This window comes from Lemur catta, chromosome 4 (genome assembly GCF_020740605.2).
Source record: "Lemur catta isolate mLemCat1 chromosome 4, mLemCat1.pri, whole genome shotgun sequence".
NCBI lineage: Eukaryota > Metazoa > Chordata > Mammalia > Primates > Lemuridae > Lemur > Lemur catta.
The window spans coordinates 67182586-67200197 of NC_059131.1; the positions used below are offsets into that span (position 1 = coordinate 67182586).

At 39.8% G+C, this 17612-nt stretch overlaps 2 protein-coding genes across 4 annotated transcripts in view; one reads left to right on the top strand and one right to left on the bottom strand.

The window, feature by feature from the left end:
- The window catches only part of KDM3A (lysine demethylase 3A), a 50953-nt gene extending 50020 nt beyond the window's left edge, over positions 1 to 933 (top strand). The window contains exon 26 of the mRNA XM_045550024.1: positions 248 to 933. Within this exon, the coding sequence (XP_045405980.1) occupies positions 248 to 328 (81 nt within the window). The 3' untranslated portion in view covers positions 329 to 933. The remainder of the gene's footprint in view (positions 1 to 247) is intronic.
- An 11025-nt stretch (positions 934 to 11958) lies between these two features.
- LOC123637144 (charged multivesicular body protein 3) overlaps positions 11959 to 17612 on the bottom strand; it is a 93225-nt gene continuing 87571 nt past the window's right edge. For all 3 annotated transcript variants that reach the window (XM_045550030.1, XM_045550027.1, XM_045550028.1), the window contains 3 exons: positions 16708 to 16829; positions 13862 to 13976; positions 11959 to 12491 (listed from right to left, as the gene is read on the bottom strand). In XM_045550030.1, the coding sequence (XP_045405986.1) occupies positions 12346 to 12491; positions 13862 to 13976; positions 16708 to 16829 (383 nt within the window). In that variant the 3' untranslated portion in view covers positions 11959 to 12345. The remainder of the gene's footprint in view (positions 12492 to 13861; positions 13977 to 16707; positions 16830 to 17612) is intronic.

The following is a 17612-nucleotide window of genomic DNA, read 5'->3' on the forward strand; positions in this document are numbered from 1 at the left end:
ATGTGGAATCAAAGCCTGTAGAAAGGCGAAAATGAGCTTTTAACTTCTTCAGAGGAGGAGTGGGTTTAAAATATGTGTGAAATACTGGTCTGAAGAAGCCCAGGAGCCTTTCTAGTATTGACATTTCCTATTGAATACTGAGTTTTAAATTCTGAGAGAATGTAATAAAATTGGTAGAAAAGTTTATTCTTAATAACAGATTTTCAATACAAGGATAAAATGACCATATTTTCTCCCATTGTTTTAGGTGAAGAATGTTATCTACCATGCAGTTAAAGATGCAGTTGCAATGCTGAAAGCCAGTGAATCCGGTTTTGGCAAACCTTAATCCCTACACATTGGAAGTGAATTACTGGCAGCTGTTCAAACTCTTCAGGCAGGATTCCTGTGGACTTTGAGATTTCATGTTACCTCATCTTTTTTTAAACTGTACCCGACTTGTGAGGGTACTCTGTCTAATGTATATTTCTAGTGTTTACAGACACTAAATGTGTATATGTAGTAACTATTTACTGAACATGCATCCTTAAACTGTGACTTCTCACCTAGTGCAGCAATTTTACCAGGCTGTAAAAACAAAAACCTCATGTCAGCTCTGGAACAACACCTGCAGTTATTCCCTGGCTGTTTGGACAGCTTAGTCAAAATGGATTTATAACTATTAGCAATCACTGCGCAGTTTATTTGGGTTGTATTTTGCTTTGTGTCCGAGTACCCTCTCCCTCACCTCTTATGGTCCAGAAGAGCAATGGAAGAAGTGACAGCTGATGATGCAGTTCTTATTATAATGCATAGGACTGGCATTATATGGCAGAAATCAACTACTGTACAATTCTTGGGGTTAACCATCTTTAGTTAAATGGAATTTTAATTTAAATGAAGCTTTGCTAATTTTAAGTGTTAAGCATTTTGCATTAAAATATTCGTATAATATTTTGGCTCAGTTTATTGGCATTATCCTCTGGTTGTGGATTCAACATACCTTTTATCAAATGCAGGTCTAAGAGATTGCTCTAGGAACTCTTTTTTTTTTTCTTTTTTTCTTTTTCTTTTTTTATTGAGACAGAGTCTCACTCTGTTGCCTGGGGTAGGGTGCTATGGCATCAGCCTAGCTCACAGCAACCTCAAACTCCTGACCTCGAGGACGATCCTCCTGCCTTGGCCTCCCAGAGTGCTAGGATTACAGGCGTGAGCCACCACGCCTGGCTGGAACTCTTCTTAAAAGCAAAGAAATTAGATGATTTAGTGATAATTATAAAACTAACATGGAGATGTCTCCCTAGCCAGGTGGAAACACAGCCACAATTTTACAAGGAATCACCACCAATTAATTAAATTTAGTAATAGGAATTAATAATTAAAAAAGCTAAATAGTGACTGGTTAAATGGTTCTGAAAAGGTGAGAGATTGAAATAATCTCCTGGCCCTTTGTAATATAAATTTACAAAGGAGAATGAAATTATAAGTTTTAGGACATTAATACCTAAATATTCATCTCTGTAAAGGAAGAAAATTTATAAAGCAGCAGCTTTCTGTAGCCCACTGAATTCTCCTAGGCTGCTATAGCTATAAGAAAAGGAGTTAAATTAAAATCAAGTAGTACAGATGAGGCCTAAGAGCCTGGGTTTTAACCTTTAGGCTGAGTAGGTAGTCAGAGGATTGGTGTTAGAGTTAAGAATTTGTTGCCAAATCCAAGGTCATAAGATTTGCTCTTGTTTTCTTCTAGGAGTTTTATAGTTTTGGCTTTGAAATTAGGTTTTTGATTCATTTCGAGTTAATTTTTTCATATGGGTGAGTATAAGGTAAGTAAGGGTTCAACTTCATTCTTTTGAATGTGGATATTCAGTTTTCCCAGCACCATTTGTTGAGGAAACTGTTCTTTCTCCACTGAATGGTCTTGGCACTCTAGTCAAAAATCAATTCACCATAAATGTGAAAGCTTATTACCAGGCTCTCAAGCTATTCCATTGGTCTGTGTATTTATCTTATGCCAGTAGTACACTGTTTTGATTTGTGTAACTTTTGAAATCCAGAACTGTGAGTTCTCCAACTTTGTTCTTTTTTTTCATGATTATTTTAAATAGGTTCCCTTGAAATTCCATATGAATTTTGGGTTGGGTTTTGCTATTTCTGCAAAAATGCCATCTGGGTTTTGATAGTGATTGCATTGAACCTGTATGTGGCTTGGGGTGGTATGTCATCTTAATAATATTAAGTCTTGCAATCTGTGAATATGGGATATTGTACTATATATTTGTGTCATCTTTAATTTCTTTCAGCAATGTTTTGTATTTTTCGGTGTATAAGTTTGCACCTCCTCAGTTAAATTTATTCCTAAGTATTTTATTCATTTTGATGCTATCCTAAGTGGAATTACTAATTTCCTTTTTATATTGTTCATTGCTAATATTTATAAATGCAACTGATTTTTGGTGTTGATGTTATATCCTGCAACTTTACATTTAATAAGATCATATCTTCTATAAACATAGTGATTTTACTTCTTCCTTTCTAATCTGGATGCCTTTCCTTTCCTTGCCTAATTGCTCTGGCTAGATTTTCCAGTTTCGTGTTGAATAAAATTAGTGAAAGTGGGCATCCTTATCTTATTCCTGATCTTTGGGGAAAAGCTTTCTGTCTTTCACTATACAGTGATTTGGCTATGCATTTTTCGTCTATGGCCTTTATCATGTTGAGGAAGTTCCCTTTTTTCCCCTAGTTTTAGTGGTATTTTATCCTGAAAGGTGTTGGATTTTGTCGTGTTTTCCCCTTGACAATAGACATCTTGAGGGTTTTCCCCCTTCATGCTATTAATGTGGTGTATTAAATTGAATGATTCTCATAGGTTGAACCACCCTTGCATTACTGGGACAAATCTCACTTGGTCATGGATATAATCCTTTAAAATGCTGCTAGATCTGGTTTTCTAGTATTTTTGTATCTATAACCATAATGGGAATTTGTAGTTTTCTTGTAGTATCTTTACCCGACTTTGGTATCAGGGTATTGCTGACCTTGTTGAATGAGTTAGGAAGTGTTCCCCTCTCTCCAATCTTTTGGAGGAGAGTTTGAGAAGAATTGGTGTTGATTCTTAAGTTTTATAGAATTCACCAGTGAAATCATTTCATCCTTGTTGGTAGTTTTTTTGTTTCTTTGTTTTTTAAGGGACAGGGTCTTGCTCTGTCACATAGGCTGGAGTGCAGTGGCCCAATCACAGCTCACTGCAACCTTGAACTCCTGGGCTCAAGTGATCCTCTCACCTCAGCTGCTCAAGTAGCTAGACTACAGGTAAGCACCACCACACCAGGCTAATTTTTCTACTTCTTGTAGAGATAGGGTCTTGCTATGTTGCCCAGGTTGGTCTTGAACTCCTGGGCTCAAGCAGTCCCCCCACCTTGGCCTCCCAGAGTGCTAACCTTACAGGCATGAGGTACTATGCCTGGTTTTTAATAGGTTTTTGATTACTGATTAAGCCCCCTTACTAAATATTGGTCAATTTTGGTAGTTTGTGTGTTTCTAGGAATTTGTCCATTTCATCTAGGTTATCTAACATGTTGAGATACAGTTGTTCATAACATTCTCATAATCTTTTTTATTCGTGTAAAGTTGGCAGTAATGTCCCTTCTTTCGTTTTAGTAACTTGTGCCCCCCCCCCTGCCTTGGTCAATCTAGCTCAAGGTTTGTTAATTTTGTTGATCTTTTCATAGAACCATCTTTTGATTTTTTTTTATTTTCTGCATTATTTTTCTGTTTCCAGTTTCATTTACCTCTGAACTATTCTTCTGCTACCTTTGGGGTTAGTTTGCTCTTTTTCTAATTCCTTAAGGTGTACAGTTAGGTTATTGCTGTGGTCTGAAAGTTGGTATTCCCCCCCCAAAAAAAAATTCATATATTGGAATCTAATACCCACTGTGATAGTATTAAGGGGTGGGAGGGGGCCCACTGGGATTAGTGCCCTTATAAAACAGGCTGGAGCAAGTTCCCTTGCCCCTTCTGAAATGTGAGGACACAGAAGGTGCCATCCATGAAACAGAACAAGCCTTCACCAGATACCAAATCTGTTGATGCCTTGATCTTGGACTTCCCAGCCCCAAGTACTGTGAGCAATAAATTTCTGTTGTTTATAAATTGTTCAGTCTAAAGTATTTTGTTAATAGCAGCCCAAACAGACTAAGACAGTTATTGATTTGAAATCTTTCTTCTTTTTTAATATAAATATTTACAGCCATAAATATCTCTCAGAGCACAATTTTTGCTGCATCTCCTGTGCATTGCCATGTTGTTTCCATTTTCATTTGTCTCAAATATTTTCTGATTTCCTTGTGATTTCTTCCTTGACCCTTTGGTTGCTTTATGATTAATTTCCACATATTTGCTAGTTTTTGAGTTTTCCTCTGTTAGTGACTTCTAATTTCATTTCATTGTGTTCAGAAAAGACACTTTGTATGATTTCAGTCTTTTTAAGTTTCTTCAAACTTGTTTTGTAGCCATTTGCATTTGAGAACAATGTGCATTTTGCTGCTGTTCAGTGGATCATATTAGGTCTAATTGATATATAGTGTTTTTCAAGTCTTTTACTTCTTTATTGATGTTTCTGCTTGGTTGATATGTTCACTACTGTAAGTACTGAAGTCTCCAGCTGTTATTGTAGAACTGTTTCTCTCTTCAGTTTTGGCAATCTTTGCCTCATCTTTTGGAGTTCTGTTGTTAGACGTAAATATATTTATAATTACTATATTTTCTTGATGGACTGACTCTTTTATCACCATATAGTATCTTTGTCTCTTGTAATCTTTTTAACTGAAACCTATTTTGTCTGATAATAATATAGATACCCCAGCTCTCTTTTGGTTACTATTTCCATGGAATCTTTTTCCATCCTTTTAACAGTTTTTTTTTTTTTTCCCCTTGTATCTAAATTGACTCAGCATACAGCTAGATCATGTTTTTATCTATTCTCCCTATCTGCCTTTTAACTGGAGAGTTTAATGTATTTATATTTAGGGTAATGAGATGACTTCTGCTGTTTAGCCATTTGTTTTCTGTTCCATTCTTTTTGTTCCTCTCCTCCTCCATTACTGCCTCTCTTTCATACTTAGTTGAAATTTTGTCATTTTCCATTTTTATTTTCCTTTCCTTTTCTGTTTATTTTTTAGCTATTTTCTTAGTGGTTACCTTAGGGATTGCAATTAACATCATAAACTTTGTTTTAGTAGTATACAAAACCTCTGCTTGTATACATCTCCATCCCTCCTTGATGCTGTTGTCACAGATTACATCTCTATACATTGTGCCCATTAACATAGATTTATAATGTTTTATGTATTCACCTTTAAATCATATAGGAAAAAAGGATGAGTTACAAACCAAAAGTATAATAATACTGGCTTTTATATTTACTTATAATTACCTGTTCTGGTGTTCTTTCTTTTTTTTTTTTTTGGTATGGTTAAGTTACTGTCTAATGTTGTTTCATTTCAGCCTTAAGGTCTCACTTTTGCATGTATTGTAGATCAGGTCTACTAGTAAACTCCCTTGTTTTTGTCAGGGAATGCCCTGATTTTTCATTTTTGAAGGATAATTTTTCTGGATATAGAATTCTTCATTGATAGTCTTTTCTTTCGGTACCTTAAATGTGTTTACTGCCTCTGGCCTCTGTGGCTTCTGATAAAAAATTGTGTGTTAATCTTATTGACCATCTCTTGTACATGATGAGTCAGTTCTCTGTTGCTGCTTTGAAGAATCTTCGTTTCTTCAATTGTCATGTTGTCTCAGTGTGGATCCCTTTGAGTTTATCCTGTTTGGAAGTCATTGATTTTCTTGGATGTATAGATTCATGTTATAGATTTGGGAGGTTTTCAGCCATTATTTCTTCAAATATTGTTTCTGTCCTTTTCTCTCTTCTTCTGGGACTGCCATAATGTGTCTGTTGGTAAGCCTGATGGTGTCCCACAAGTTCCTTAGGCTGTATTGACTTTTCTTTTTTTATTTATATTTAAAATATTTTTGTAGAGATGGAGACTATGGTGCCCAGGCTGGTCTTGAACTTTTGACCTCAAGGGATCCTCCTGCCTCAGCCTCCCAAAGTGCTAGGATTACAGGTATAAGCGACACCCGGTCTCTTTTAGTTTTTTGAGATGAGGTCTCATTCTGTCACCCAGGCTGGAGTGTAGCAGTACAGTCAGAGCTCACTACAGCCTCAGACTCCTGGGCTCAAGTGATCCTCCTGAGTAGCTGAGACTACAGGCACGTGTCACCATAACCAGCTAATTTTCTTTCTTTTTTTATTTTTTTAAAGAGATGGGGGTCTTGCTGTATTGCCCAGGCTGGTCTCAAACTCCTTGCATCAAAGGATCCTCTTGCCTCAGCTTCCTGAGTTGTTAGGATTACAGGTATGAGCCACCATGCCCAGCATTGCATCAACTTGTTTTCATTTCTTTTTCTTTCTGTTCCTTGAGCTGAATCTTTTCACATATCCTATTTTCAGGTTTGCTGATTCTTTCTTCTGCCCACTCAGACCTGCTGTTGAACTCCTATATTTTTCCTTGTGGTTATTATACATTTCAGCTCCACAGTTTTTATCTGGTTCCATTTTATAATTTCTCTTCATTGATATTCTCATTTTGTTCATGGTGTTTTCCCAGTTTCCTTTAGTTTAATGTCCTTTACTGCACCAGCTTTTCTTCCCAGATTTTAGGCAGTCCATTGTATGTTTCAATTATAATCTTTTGCCTCATGCAGGTACACAATTTTTTGATTGCCTTACTGTCTTTTTGAGCTGCTTTTCTACCAGGTAGATTCTAAATTAGGCAAACCAGAGTGAGTACCTTGTGTGAGTCCCCACAGACAGGTTAGGACAGACAAACATGCTGATTTGTGAATATGTTCTGCTTTGTTTCCTTTGGAACCAGGGACCAAAGTCCCATGCTAAAATGTGGGCTGTCAAGCTGGGTAGGGGGGTGAGGAACTCCTGGGCTCAAGCAATCCTGCCTTAGCCTCCCAGGTAGCTAGGACTACATGTGCACACCACCATACCCAGCTAATTAAAACATTTTTTATAGAGACAGGGTCTTGCTATGTTGCCTAGGCTGGTCACGAACTCCTGGGCTCAAGCAATCCTCCCATCTCAGCCTCCCAAAGCACTGTGATTACAGGTGTGAGCCACTGGACCTGGCCAAAGAGAACTTCTTTAGCCTAAAAAAGGTGGCTTAGACCTGCATTTCTGAAATGGTTCAGTGGCTGGGGGATGTTATTAAATAATTCTGATGTCTCAAAAGAAAACTATCTTGGTCAAATAAATTAGGCAAAAATATATGAAAGCCTCTAAAAAGTTGTAAAGAAACCTTTTTTATGTTTAGTTTAACCAAACATTTTCCAAGTTCATGTCACTGTCAGATCTTTTTCTTATGATAATACAAATTAGCATTTGAAGAGCACCTGTCACTAGGGTAGGACAAGGAAAATGATTCCAGTTATTCAGTGCTTTGAATCTGTATGATTTTTCAGTTGTGACCATAACCACAGTTGTGGAGTTGGGGACAGGACCAGAGCAGGTATGACTAGTACTATTTGGGGACAAATGAGTCATAGCTCCTTCCCTCTAGGAGTTCTAAGATAAACACCTGGGAATATGCAAGACAGGGGTGCCTAAGGCCATGTGAGCTGTACAGCTGCTTATTGCTTAGGAAGACATCTTTCAGAGAAGAAATAGAGTTGGGAGGGGCAGCTAAGGTCAGGTTACAACCTGCCTAGAGTGAACTCCTGGGGAACCACCTCAACCTGGAAAGTGATTTTTTTTTTAAACAGTAAGCTGTTTGGAAATAGAACAGATAGGGTGGTGGTGTGGAATGATAGTTTAAGTGCCCTTGGAATTGAATGAATGGTTTTACTAGAGCACCAATTAGAGCCTGTCTGTAGGAGCTGGTGCTGTTATTGCTCCACCAAGTGGAGTATCTGAAGATAGAGGAAAACTTATTGCAGATCTGTACAACCATTATTTGCCTTCCAGGTTATACATTTTTAGGACTAAGATAGTATCTGACTCACTGTGTCTCCAATGATACCCCACAGGGTATACATGAGGGAAAAAAGAACATATGATATGATAACGAGCCAACAGTGTGTTTCCTTAGCCTGAAAGCAAGAATGGAAAAAAATATGACCTCTTTAAAAATTAAAACAAAGCAACCCTATGTTTAGATGAAGAGGCAAAAGACCTAGAATAGCCAACACAATACTAAAAGAAAAGAACAAAGTCAGAGGCCTGACAATACCCAACTTTAAGCTACACTATAAAGCTACAGTAATCAAGACAGTGTGGTAATGTTGAAAGAATAGACAAATCAATCACTGGAAACAAATAGGCAGCTCAGAAACAGACCCACACAAATTCAAGTCAACTGATCTTTGACAAGGGAGCAAATGCAATATAATGGAGAAAAGATAGTCTATCAATCAACAAATGGTGCCCTATAACTGGATATCACATGCAAAAAAAATGAACCTAGACACAGACCTTAATACCCTTCATAAAAATTAATTCAAAATAGATCACAGGTCTAAATGTAAAACACAAAATTATAACTATTAGAAGATAACACAGGAGAAAAATCTAGATGACCTTGGGTTTGGTGATGATACACCAAAGGTACAATCCATGAAAAACTTGATAAGCTGTATTTCAATAAAAGTAAAACCTTCTGTTCTGCAAAAGACATTTTCAAGAGAATGAGAGGACAAACCACAGACTGGAATAAAATATTTGCAGAAGGCATATGTGTTAGAGGACTGTTATCCAAAATACATAACACTTAAAATTCAATAATCAGAAAACCCGATTAAAAAATGGGCAAAAGACCTGAACAGACACCTCACCAAGAAGATATACAGATGGTAAGTAAGCATATGAAAAGATGTTCAAAATCATATTATTAGAGGATTGCAAATTAAAACAATAATGAAATACCACTAGAAACCTATTAGAATGGCCAAAATCCAGGCCATTGACAACATTAAATGCTGGCAAAGAGGTGGAGGAATAGGAACTCTCAGTCATTGCTGGTGTGAATACCAATTACAGTACAGCCACTTTGGCAGTCTCTTAGAAAACTAGACATATGCTTACCATACCAGCAGTCAAGCTCCTTGGTATTTACACCGATGAATTAAAAATTTATGTCCACACAAAAATGTGCACACAGATGTTTATGGCATGTTCTATTCATAATAAACTTGGAACCAACCAAGATGTCTTTCAGTAGGTGAATGAATAAACTATGATACATCTAGACAATGGAATATTAGGTTGGTGCAAAAGTAACTGCGGTTTTGTACTGTGAATTTTAAATCAACTAGCCTCAAACACATCTTTATTAATCAAAATAGGAACCAATACAATCAACACATTTTTGCCAACAAGAAATAAGTTTGTTTATTCCTGTAGCATAAAAATTCATGCTTTGGGATTCCGTGAACTCTTGGAAAGCATTTTCTGCATCCTGCTGGTTGTGGAAGCGTTTTCCCCGCAAAAAGTTGTTGAGATGCTTGAAGTGGTAGTCAGCTGGTGAGAGGTCAGGTGAATATGGCAGATGAGGCAAAACTTCGTAGCCCAACTCGTTCAACTTTTGAAGCATCGGTTGTGCAATGTGCTATTGGGCATTGTCATGGAGAAGGACTGGGCCCTTTCTGTTGACCAATGCCAGCTGTAGGTGTTGCAGTTTTCGGTGCATCTCATTGATTTGCTGAGCATACTTCTCAGATGTAAAGGTTTTGCCAGGATTCAGAAAGCCGTAGTGGATCAGACTGGCAGCAGAGCACCAAACGGTGACCATGGCCTTTTTTTGGTGCAAGTTTGGCTTGGGGAAGTGCTTTGGAGCTTCTCGGTCCAACCACTGAGATGGTTGTTGCCAATTGTCATATAAAATCCACTTTTTGTTGCACATCACAATGTGATCAGAAATGGTTCGTTGTTTATAAGAAAAGATGATGATACTTCAAAAACGGCGATTTTTTTTATTTTCAGTCAGCTCATGAGGCACTCACATATTAAGCTTTTTCACTTTTCCAATTTGCTTCAAATGCTGAACCATTGACGTTAAGGTCTTTGGCAACTTCTTGTGTAGTCGTAAGAGGATCAGCTTCAATGATTGCTCTCAATTGGTTGTTGTCAACTTCCGATGGCCGGCCACTGCGCTCATCTTCAAGGCTCTCGTCTCCTTTGTGAAACTTCTTGAACCACCACTGCACTGTACGTTCGTTAGCAGTTCCTGGGCCAATGTGGGGTTGATGTTGCGAGTTGTCTCCACTGCTTTATGACCCATTTTGAACTCAAATAAGAAAATCACCCTTGAATTTGCTTTTTGTCTAACATCATTTCCATGGTCTAAAATAAACAGCAAGTAATAAGTCATTAGCAAAAAAACATAAAGCGAGAAATGCACATTAAAATGATGTGTAACGTAACCACATTTAAGAATGTATTCCAATATCAAATGGCAAATTTCAACAATGCTACAATTACTTTTGTACCAACCTAATATTATTCAATGCTAAAAATAAATGAGCCATCAAGCCATGAAAAGACATGGAGGAAACTTAAATGCATATTACTAAGTAAAAGAAGCCAGTCTGAAGAGGCAACATATTATATGATTCAAACTATTAACATATGACATTCTAGAAAAGGCAAAACCTTGGAGACAGTAAAAAACAAAGACCAGTGATTACAAGGGAATTAGCAGGGCGTGGGGTGAACAGGTAGAACACAAAAGGAGTTTTAGGGCTGTGAAACTATTCTGCATTATACCATGATGTGCTGGATACGTGATAGTATGCACTTGTCAGACCCATAGAATGTACAACACCAAGAGTGAATTCTAATATAAATGATGTACTTTGGGAGATAATGATGTGTCAGTGTAGACTGTAACAAATATACCACTCTGGTGTGGGATGTTCATAGTGGTAGAGGCTATGCATGTGTGGGGGCAGGCAGTATATGGGAAATCTCGGTATTTTCTGCTCAATTTTGCTACAAACCTACAACTGATCTAAAAAATAGTTTGTTTTAAAAAACAAAACTATTCCCTGAAGATGACATCAGGAGTAGTAAGAGGGTCCTCTGGATTCAAGATTGCCATATTCTATGATCAGACTAGAAGGACCCTATTGTTTCAGGATTTTGCTACAGAATAAACAAAAACCAACCTGTGAGTGGTTGGGGTTTTTTTTCCTCCCTGGCTAAGTTAGTGCACCCAGGACTTGGATCAGAGGGACCTGGGTTTGAACCCCAGCTTGGCCACTTACCAAGTTCAGCTGTTTCCCTTATTTGTGAAGACTGAATGAGATCACATATGTCAAAGAGCTTTATAAACTGTCAAACACATACAAATATAAGTGCTACTGCTGAAATTATTTATAAATGTATCTTAAGAACGTCCCTGATGCATGAGAGTTGGTTATGATACATGGTGATGACATGATAACAACTTGCCCCTCACGGTCAGCTCCTGGCTTTGAGAACGTGCTAGTTGATAGGCCCAAGTCCCATGCACAAGATAATCAGCTCAAAGCAGGAACAGACAATAAGAGGGTGAAAGATGACTAATCCTACAGCTGTCTGATCTTGGTGCAACTTGCAAAGGGACGGAACGGACAAAACCTGTAAACACAGCCACAAATACATCCGAGGACATAATACAGCCATCCAGCCAATGGGACAAGCAGCACAGTTCCTAAGCATCCTTTTTGTTAAATAGATGACAAAATGCAGAAGAGTGGCTCCCACACAATGACTGAAGGCTGGGGAGCAGCACACTCAGGGCAGAAGTGACTTCTCCTGAGCCTCCAAGTCCCAAACTCTTGCTATAGCCCCTCCTCTCTTTCCAAGGCCAATATATGAAACAATCTGGGACAGCAACACCTTGAAAGTTCATTGTACATGACAATCTACAATGGGGCCAAGTGTTAAAGCAGAAATTTATTAAAACCCACATATGTAGTGTTTTACAGACAAAATGCAAAGTCCTCAACATTCAGCAATCACTTCTTTTCAGAAGTGTTTCATGAGAAGATGAATTTCTTTGCTCTCCCCCCAATAAGATACTTCTGTTTATGCTCCTGAAAATGATGCATTTAATTACACCACCTTCCTAAGAAGAATTCCTTTAAGATCCCAAAACCTCTGCAGAGTGAAGGGATAATAGCAGAGAACCTTTTTGAAAATGCAGTGGCTCACCACAGAGGTGCAGTGCAAAGAGATACATAAGACGGTGGCTCTTCAGAGGAGTGTGTGCACACCCAGCAGGTGAGCCATGAGGAGAGCCTGAGGGCCCAGCTGAGCAACCCCTAGCTGCGGAGTGTGGCCAGCCGGGACTGCATGGCCTCCAGAGCCTCTTCTTCTTCTTCCTCATCCTCTGAGGCAGCCATCGCTCCTAAAGGTTCAGTTTCAGGAAGGGCATCAGTCACTTTACTGGGTGCCTTGCCCAATGCCCCTGAAAAGAAAGAGCAATTAACACCACTAACACCACATCGGCTTAAGGAAGTATTCCCTCACTGCTCCCTGCCTTTCATTCCTGGACCAATCTGACAAATACAGAAAAGGGGCAGTAAAATAGGCTGTTTGGGAAGGGTTTTGCTCAAGGGCAAATGTGCAAACAGCAACTTGGAATGATACCAAAGTCATAATAATTGCAAGGAGTTTTTTTTTTTTTTTTTTTTGAGACAGAGTGTCACTTTGTTGCCCGGGCTAGAGTGAGTGCCATGGCGTCTGCCTAGCTCACAGCAACCTCAAACTCCTGGGCTTAAGCGATCCTACTGCCTCAGCCTCCCTAGTAGCTGGGACTACAGGCATGCGCCACCATGCCCGGCTAATTTTTTTTTTCTATATATATTTTTAGTTGTCCAGATAATTCCTTTCTATTTTTAGTAGAGACGGGGTCTCGCTCAGGCTGGTCTCGAACTCCTGACCTCGAGCGATCCACCCGCCTCAGCCTCCCAGAGGGCTGGGATTACAGGCGTGAGCCACCGCGCCCGGCTGCAAGGAGTTTTGATTTTAAGAATCTTGATTCTGAAGCACCTAAATTCCTAAACACTACTGAAACTTAACTCAAAATCTTCTCCCTGAATAAAAACCAAATTGTTTCTAAATCTTCACAAAGTGTTTTCTTGGAATAACTGTCTCCTTTCTCCCAGCAACTTAAACCAAATGAACAAATAAAAATTAAATCTACCCATTTTTTCATTAAACATAAAACTCAGAAAATTCAGAAGTAAAACTAAAGTTTAAAAACTGATTAACCATCACTCAGAGATAATTTTATTTATTCTCCTTCATAGACGTTTCGTATACAAAAGTACGAGGCTTTTTTCATGTAATATTTTGTAAACATCTTTCCATGTTAATGAATATATTTCAATATCATCTATCACAGCTGTATAGTATTCCATTAAAATAGCTATAACTGATTTGACCAATATTGTATCAGGCATTTAGGTTGTTTCAAACTTTTCAATGTTATAAATAATGCTACTAGAGACAACTCCCAGAAGTCAATCTGTTAGGTCAAGGGCTTTTAACAGTTACTGCCAAATTGATTTCAAGAAAATTTATACCAATTTAAATTCCCAACAGCCCTATATGAGAATAGTATTGCTCCTTACCATTTGGGAAATTCTAGAAATTTTGAGAATTCTTTATTTTTGTGTTTTTTAAAGATAGTTATAGATATAGTTCTTAATTTTCAAGAAATAACTTACATACTCTTAAAAAATAAAAAAAGGAGAAGGGAATTACAGCCTAAAGAAACAGCAGGAAGAATGGCCATAAAAGAAGAGAAAGGGCGAATCAATCTCATGGTCATACCTGCTGTAATTTCAAACAGAATTTTGTCAATTTCCATTTCTGCTTCTTCCTCCATTTCTTCCTGATCATCCATGCTTTCAAAAGTGTCCTCTAACATCTCCTCTATGATCCCAGCCTAAACAGAATAAACATGTCATTTCCTGCAACTGTTAAATCTGTTTCCATCAGACACCCCTAGACACCATCTGGACCAAGCTTGTTTCAAGTCCCATCCATCCTTTCAAGAGTTGACAGTTGGCCAGAGGAAATACTGGATGCTGTCTGTCCTCTGCAGAAAGGCAGCAAATGCCCAAAGGGAAATCGGTCTCCAAGTTTAGCACTAGGCTTGGGGACTGCCACTACTAGCTATCAGCAGAGCTTCCTAAAATAACCCAGACTATAATGGCAGCATTTGGGGAAAAACTTGCTGACAGATAAGTATGTTCCCTGAGCTGTCTTGCAAAGTATCTGCCCTAACATTGCAAATATAATCTGTGAATGCAGGATTTAGAACAGAGTATGAAAACTGGCTGGAGTCAGAGTAGACACTGTGATAACAAATGCCAAGAGCAGGGTGGGAATCCAGAAAAAGCCTGAAGAGCACTCCAGCATGTCCACGTTACAGCTGCTGGCCCAGGGTGACCTGGTGGGTCTGCAAGGATCAATCAATTCACCCACTCCTTGGAGAACTGAAACAATGTTTCTGGACCCAACAAGGTAAAGACCAAACATTTTACTGGGAGCCCTGTGCTTTGTCCTCAAGGTGGCACCATGGCAGGCACAAGCAAATGGCTCTAACACCAGCCCAACACAACCAGGCCCTGCATTATTCCTGCTTAGCAGTGCCCTAAACTCACAGAAAAGGCCCTACTGAGTGTTCTTTGTTATTGAAGCAAAGGGTCATAACAGCACTCTCAAATGTCAAAAAGGGGGCTGTTGACATTCCTCGGTAGAAGAAGTAGGAAGGGGCTGAGTGGCTATGGTGGAGAGCAGAGGGAAAGCATGTGTTCAGGCTTCTGAGAAGCTGCCAGAAAAGAAAAATCCTGATTGCCTTGTCACCTGAAAGAAATGAGCCCCTAGCTTTGTACCTTGACATTCCAGTGATTGAAGGAGCAGGTGGTCACATGCAGCAGCTCCAGCTTTGGCTCACCTGTACTCAGCCAGGGTACAACTCTCACTATGCCGATGGGATCAGATTTAAAGCAACTCTCTAACCTGTCTGCCTTTCTACTTCCAAACCACTGAAGTGACTCTTAATGACATGAATCTAGCTAGTACCCTATTCTGCCCATTCTTCGATCCTTTCTTCCCAACTAAAATGAACAAATAAACTCACATTCATGGTCACCCAGGTGGAGCCCTGGGGCCTTCCTGAATGGAAGTCATCTTAGTGCTGGGACTACTATAAAACAGGTTCAATAAATACTTGCTAACTGGTTAAAAGAACCCACCAGAATCCTGACTGTATTCTGGAGGTAGAAGCTGTCACTCATTTATTCATTCAATCAGCAACCATTCAAATTCCTGCTCTGTGCCACATAACAGGCCAGGCTCTGGCAATAACCACAGTGACTAGGGCAATGTCCCTGCCCTCAAGGAGCTGGACCCCCATGGGAGGCTTCAGTATCTACTATATGCAAGCCGTCCTCCACATCTGTATTACTCCAGTATTCAGAATCCATTGTGAAAAAGAGTCCAGATTCTAAAAACAGGATTCCCCTCCAATCCTGTTGGCTGTATGACTTAAAATGAGTGGGTGTGAGAAACACTCCAAGAATGATCTTGTTACCCAGTTCTAGATGGACAGTCATCACCAACCTTGGGGCAAGACATCCATCCACCACTTTTAAAGGACAGACCCTCCTCACCCAGTTTCTTCCTTACTGCTCCTGCCCAAGGCCAACACCTGGCCCTGGGAGTTTTATGTTGCTTTTCTTTCCTATCAATTTTCTTCTCCAGTCCCTTTCTCCATGCCTTATAACCTTTTGTATAAGTCAAGTTCGTTAATGAAATTCCCCAGGAGGAAGGGAGGTGACTTCTATGCACAAACTCTATACAAGAATTTGAAATGTACACTCTTGGTTGTCAGGCCAAGGTCTGAGGCATGAACAGCACCTGTGAGGACTACCCATCACCATTTCCTCTGTGGCAGCTCAGGTGATAAGGTCAGGCACCTGTGCTTCAACATCAGATCTTCACTTAAATGACTGAGGTGCCTTCAGGAAAGTTACCTGGCAGCTCAGACTCAGCTTCCTTCTGTGTAAAAAGGGGACGAAAATACCCACCCCTCCCAGGGTGGCTGGGACAGTGAGTGTGGTGCACCACTGGCTGTGGGGACTCTGACAATACCCTCCTTATCCCTGTCCCTTCTGAAGGCCACCAGTATAGTTCCTTGCCAGGCTCTGATCCTGGGGGTGGCAAGTATTTATGTACTTTCTATTTGGTTCTCAGTCTCTCCTCTTTTAGTTTAAAACAGAGATCAGCAAACTACAGCCTGCAGGCCAAATCTGGTCTGCTGCATGTTTTTGTAAATGTTTCCCTCCATCTCCTTGGCCATGATGGAAACTGCAAACCTTATCTCCTTGATTCCTAAATGGTTGTTCCCTGGATCCCCCATCTCCCCCAGAACTCTGGGTATACATAAAAATTCTTCCAAGGAACACTCTGGCAATCTGACCCAGCCTCTGCCACGTTCAGCTCAAAAATGGTTTCCACCAGCGTTAATGGCTGCTCTTCTATTCTCAAAATCATTTCTGTCCAGCAGCTGTAGTCTGTCCATTTCCACCCACCCATATCCCTACCCCCTACACTTGCTGAGATTTACTCTCAGTGGTTTGGAATGGGCAGCAGGGCTAATGCCAGGTCACCTTCATCATCTCTTTGGATAGCTCCCGCATGGTGGCCTGAATTTCTGGGATCTTCACAAGACTTTGCATGGCCTTCATCACTTCTGTGCTCTTCTGCAGGGAACCAGCCACTCGCAGGACCGCTGAAAGGGAAGGGGTACAGTCAAATTGTTCAACAAGATGGAATAAAGAGAGACAGCCAAATTATGAGGCATTCCAATAAATGGAAGCAGTAGCAGATAGACTCCCGAAGTTATTTTATATAACTTTAGACTACTTTACTGTCTAGTTGACCAAGAGGACTGACTTTTCTAAATTGTGTTAGCTGGGCTACTGTTGGTGTGAATTCTCTGAGCATACAGGACAACTGGCCAATCTGCAGAGTGGCCTGCCTGAAGCCCTGTAGCTGCCCTTTTTAGGGAAGGAAGCCAGCTGGGAATGACTGTGACACCCAGGACAAGACACAAATTGGAGGAACAGCTCTAGACCTGTTAAGGGCCACACTGGAACAAGAAGGCTTTAAACTGCCCGAGTAGAGCTTCCCATATACTATACATCAGCCTATGGGCAGAGTCTACTCTGTGTGGAGCTTGTCACTGGTCCTCGTTAAAATGAGAGACATTGGGATAAGACACAGTGAATATATGTTTGACAGTGTGAGGTAGTTACAGTTCCTTGCTGGGGAGAAACATTCTGTAGTCTGAGATCATATGCATACTACAATCTTCTTTATAAGAAATTGTGGAAGTAGCAGAAGATGATTTCCTCCCTTCTCCCAGATGTCTTTAACATGACAAAGAGTTAGCAACCCTCCAAATCTCTTTTGGAATTTCATGAGACTTAAAGTTCTGAGAACTGTTATACATCAAGCTGTTCACTAACAATGGCACACAGACTTCCTCCAGTGCCACGGCTCCGGCTCAGCC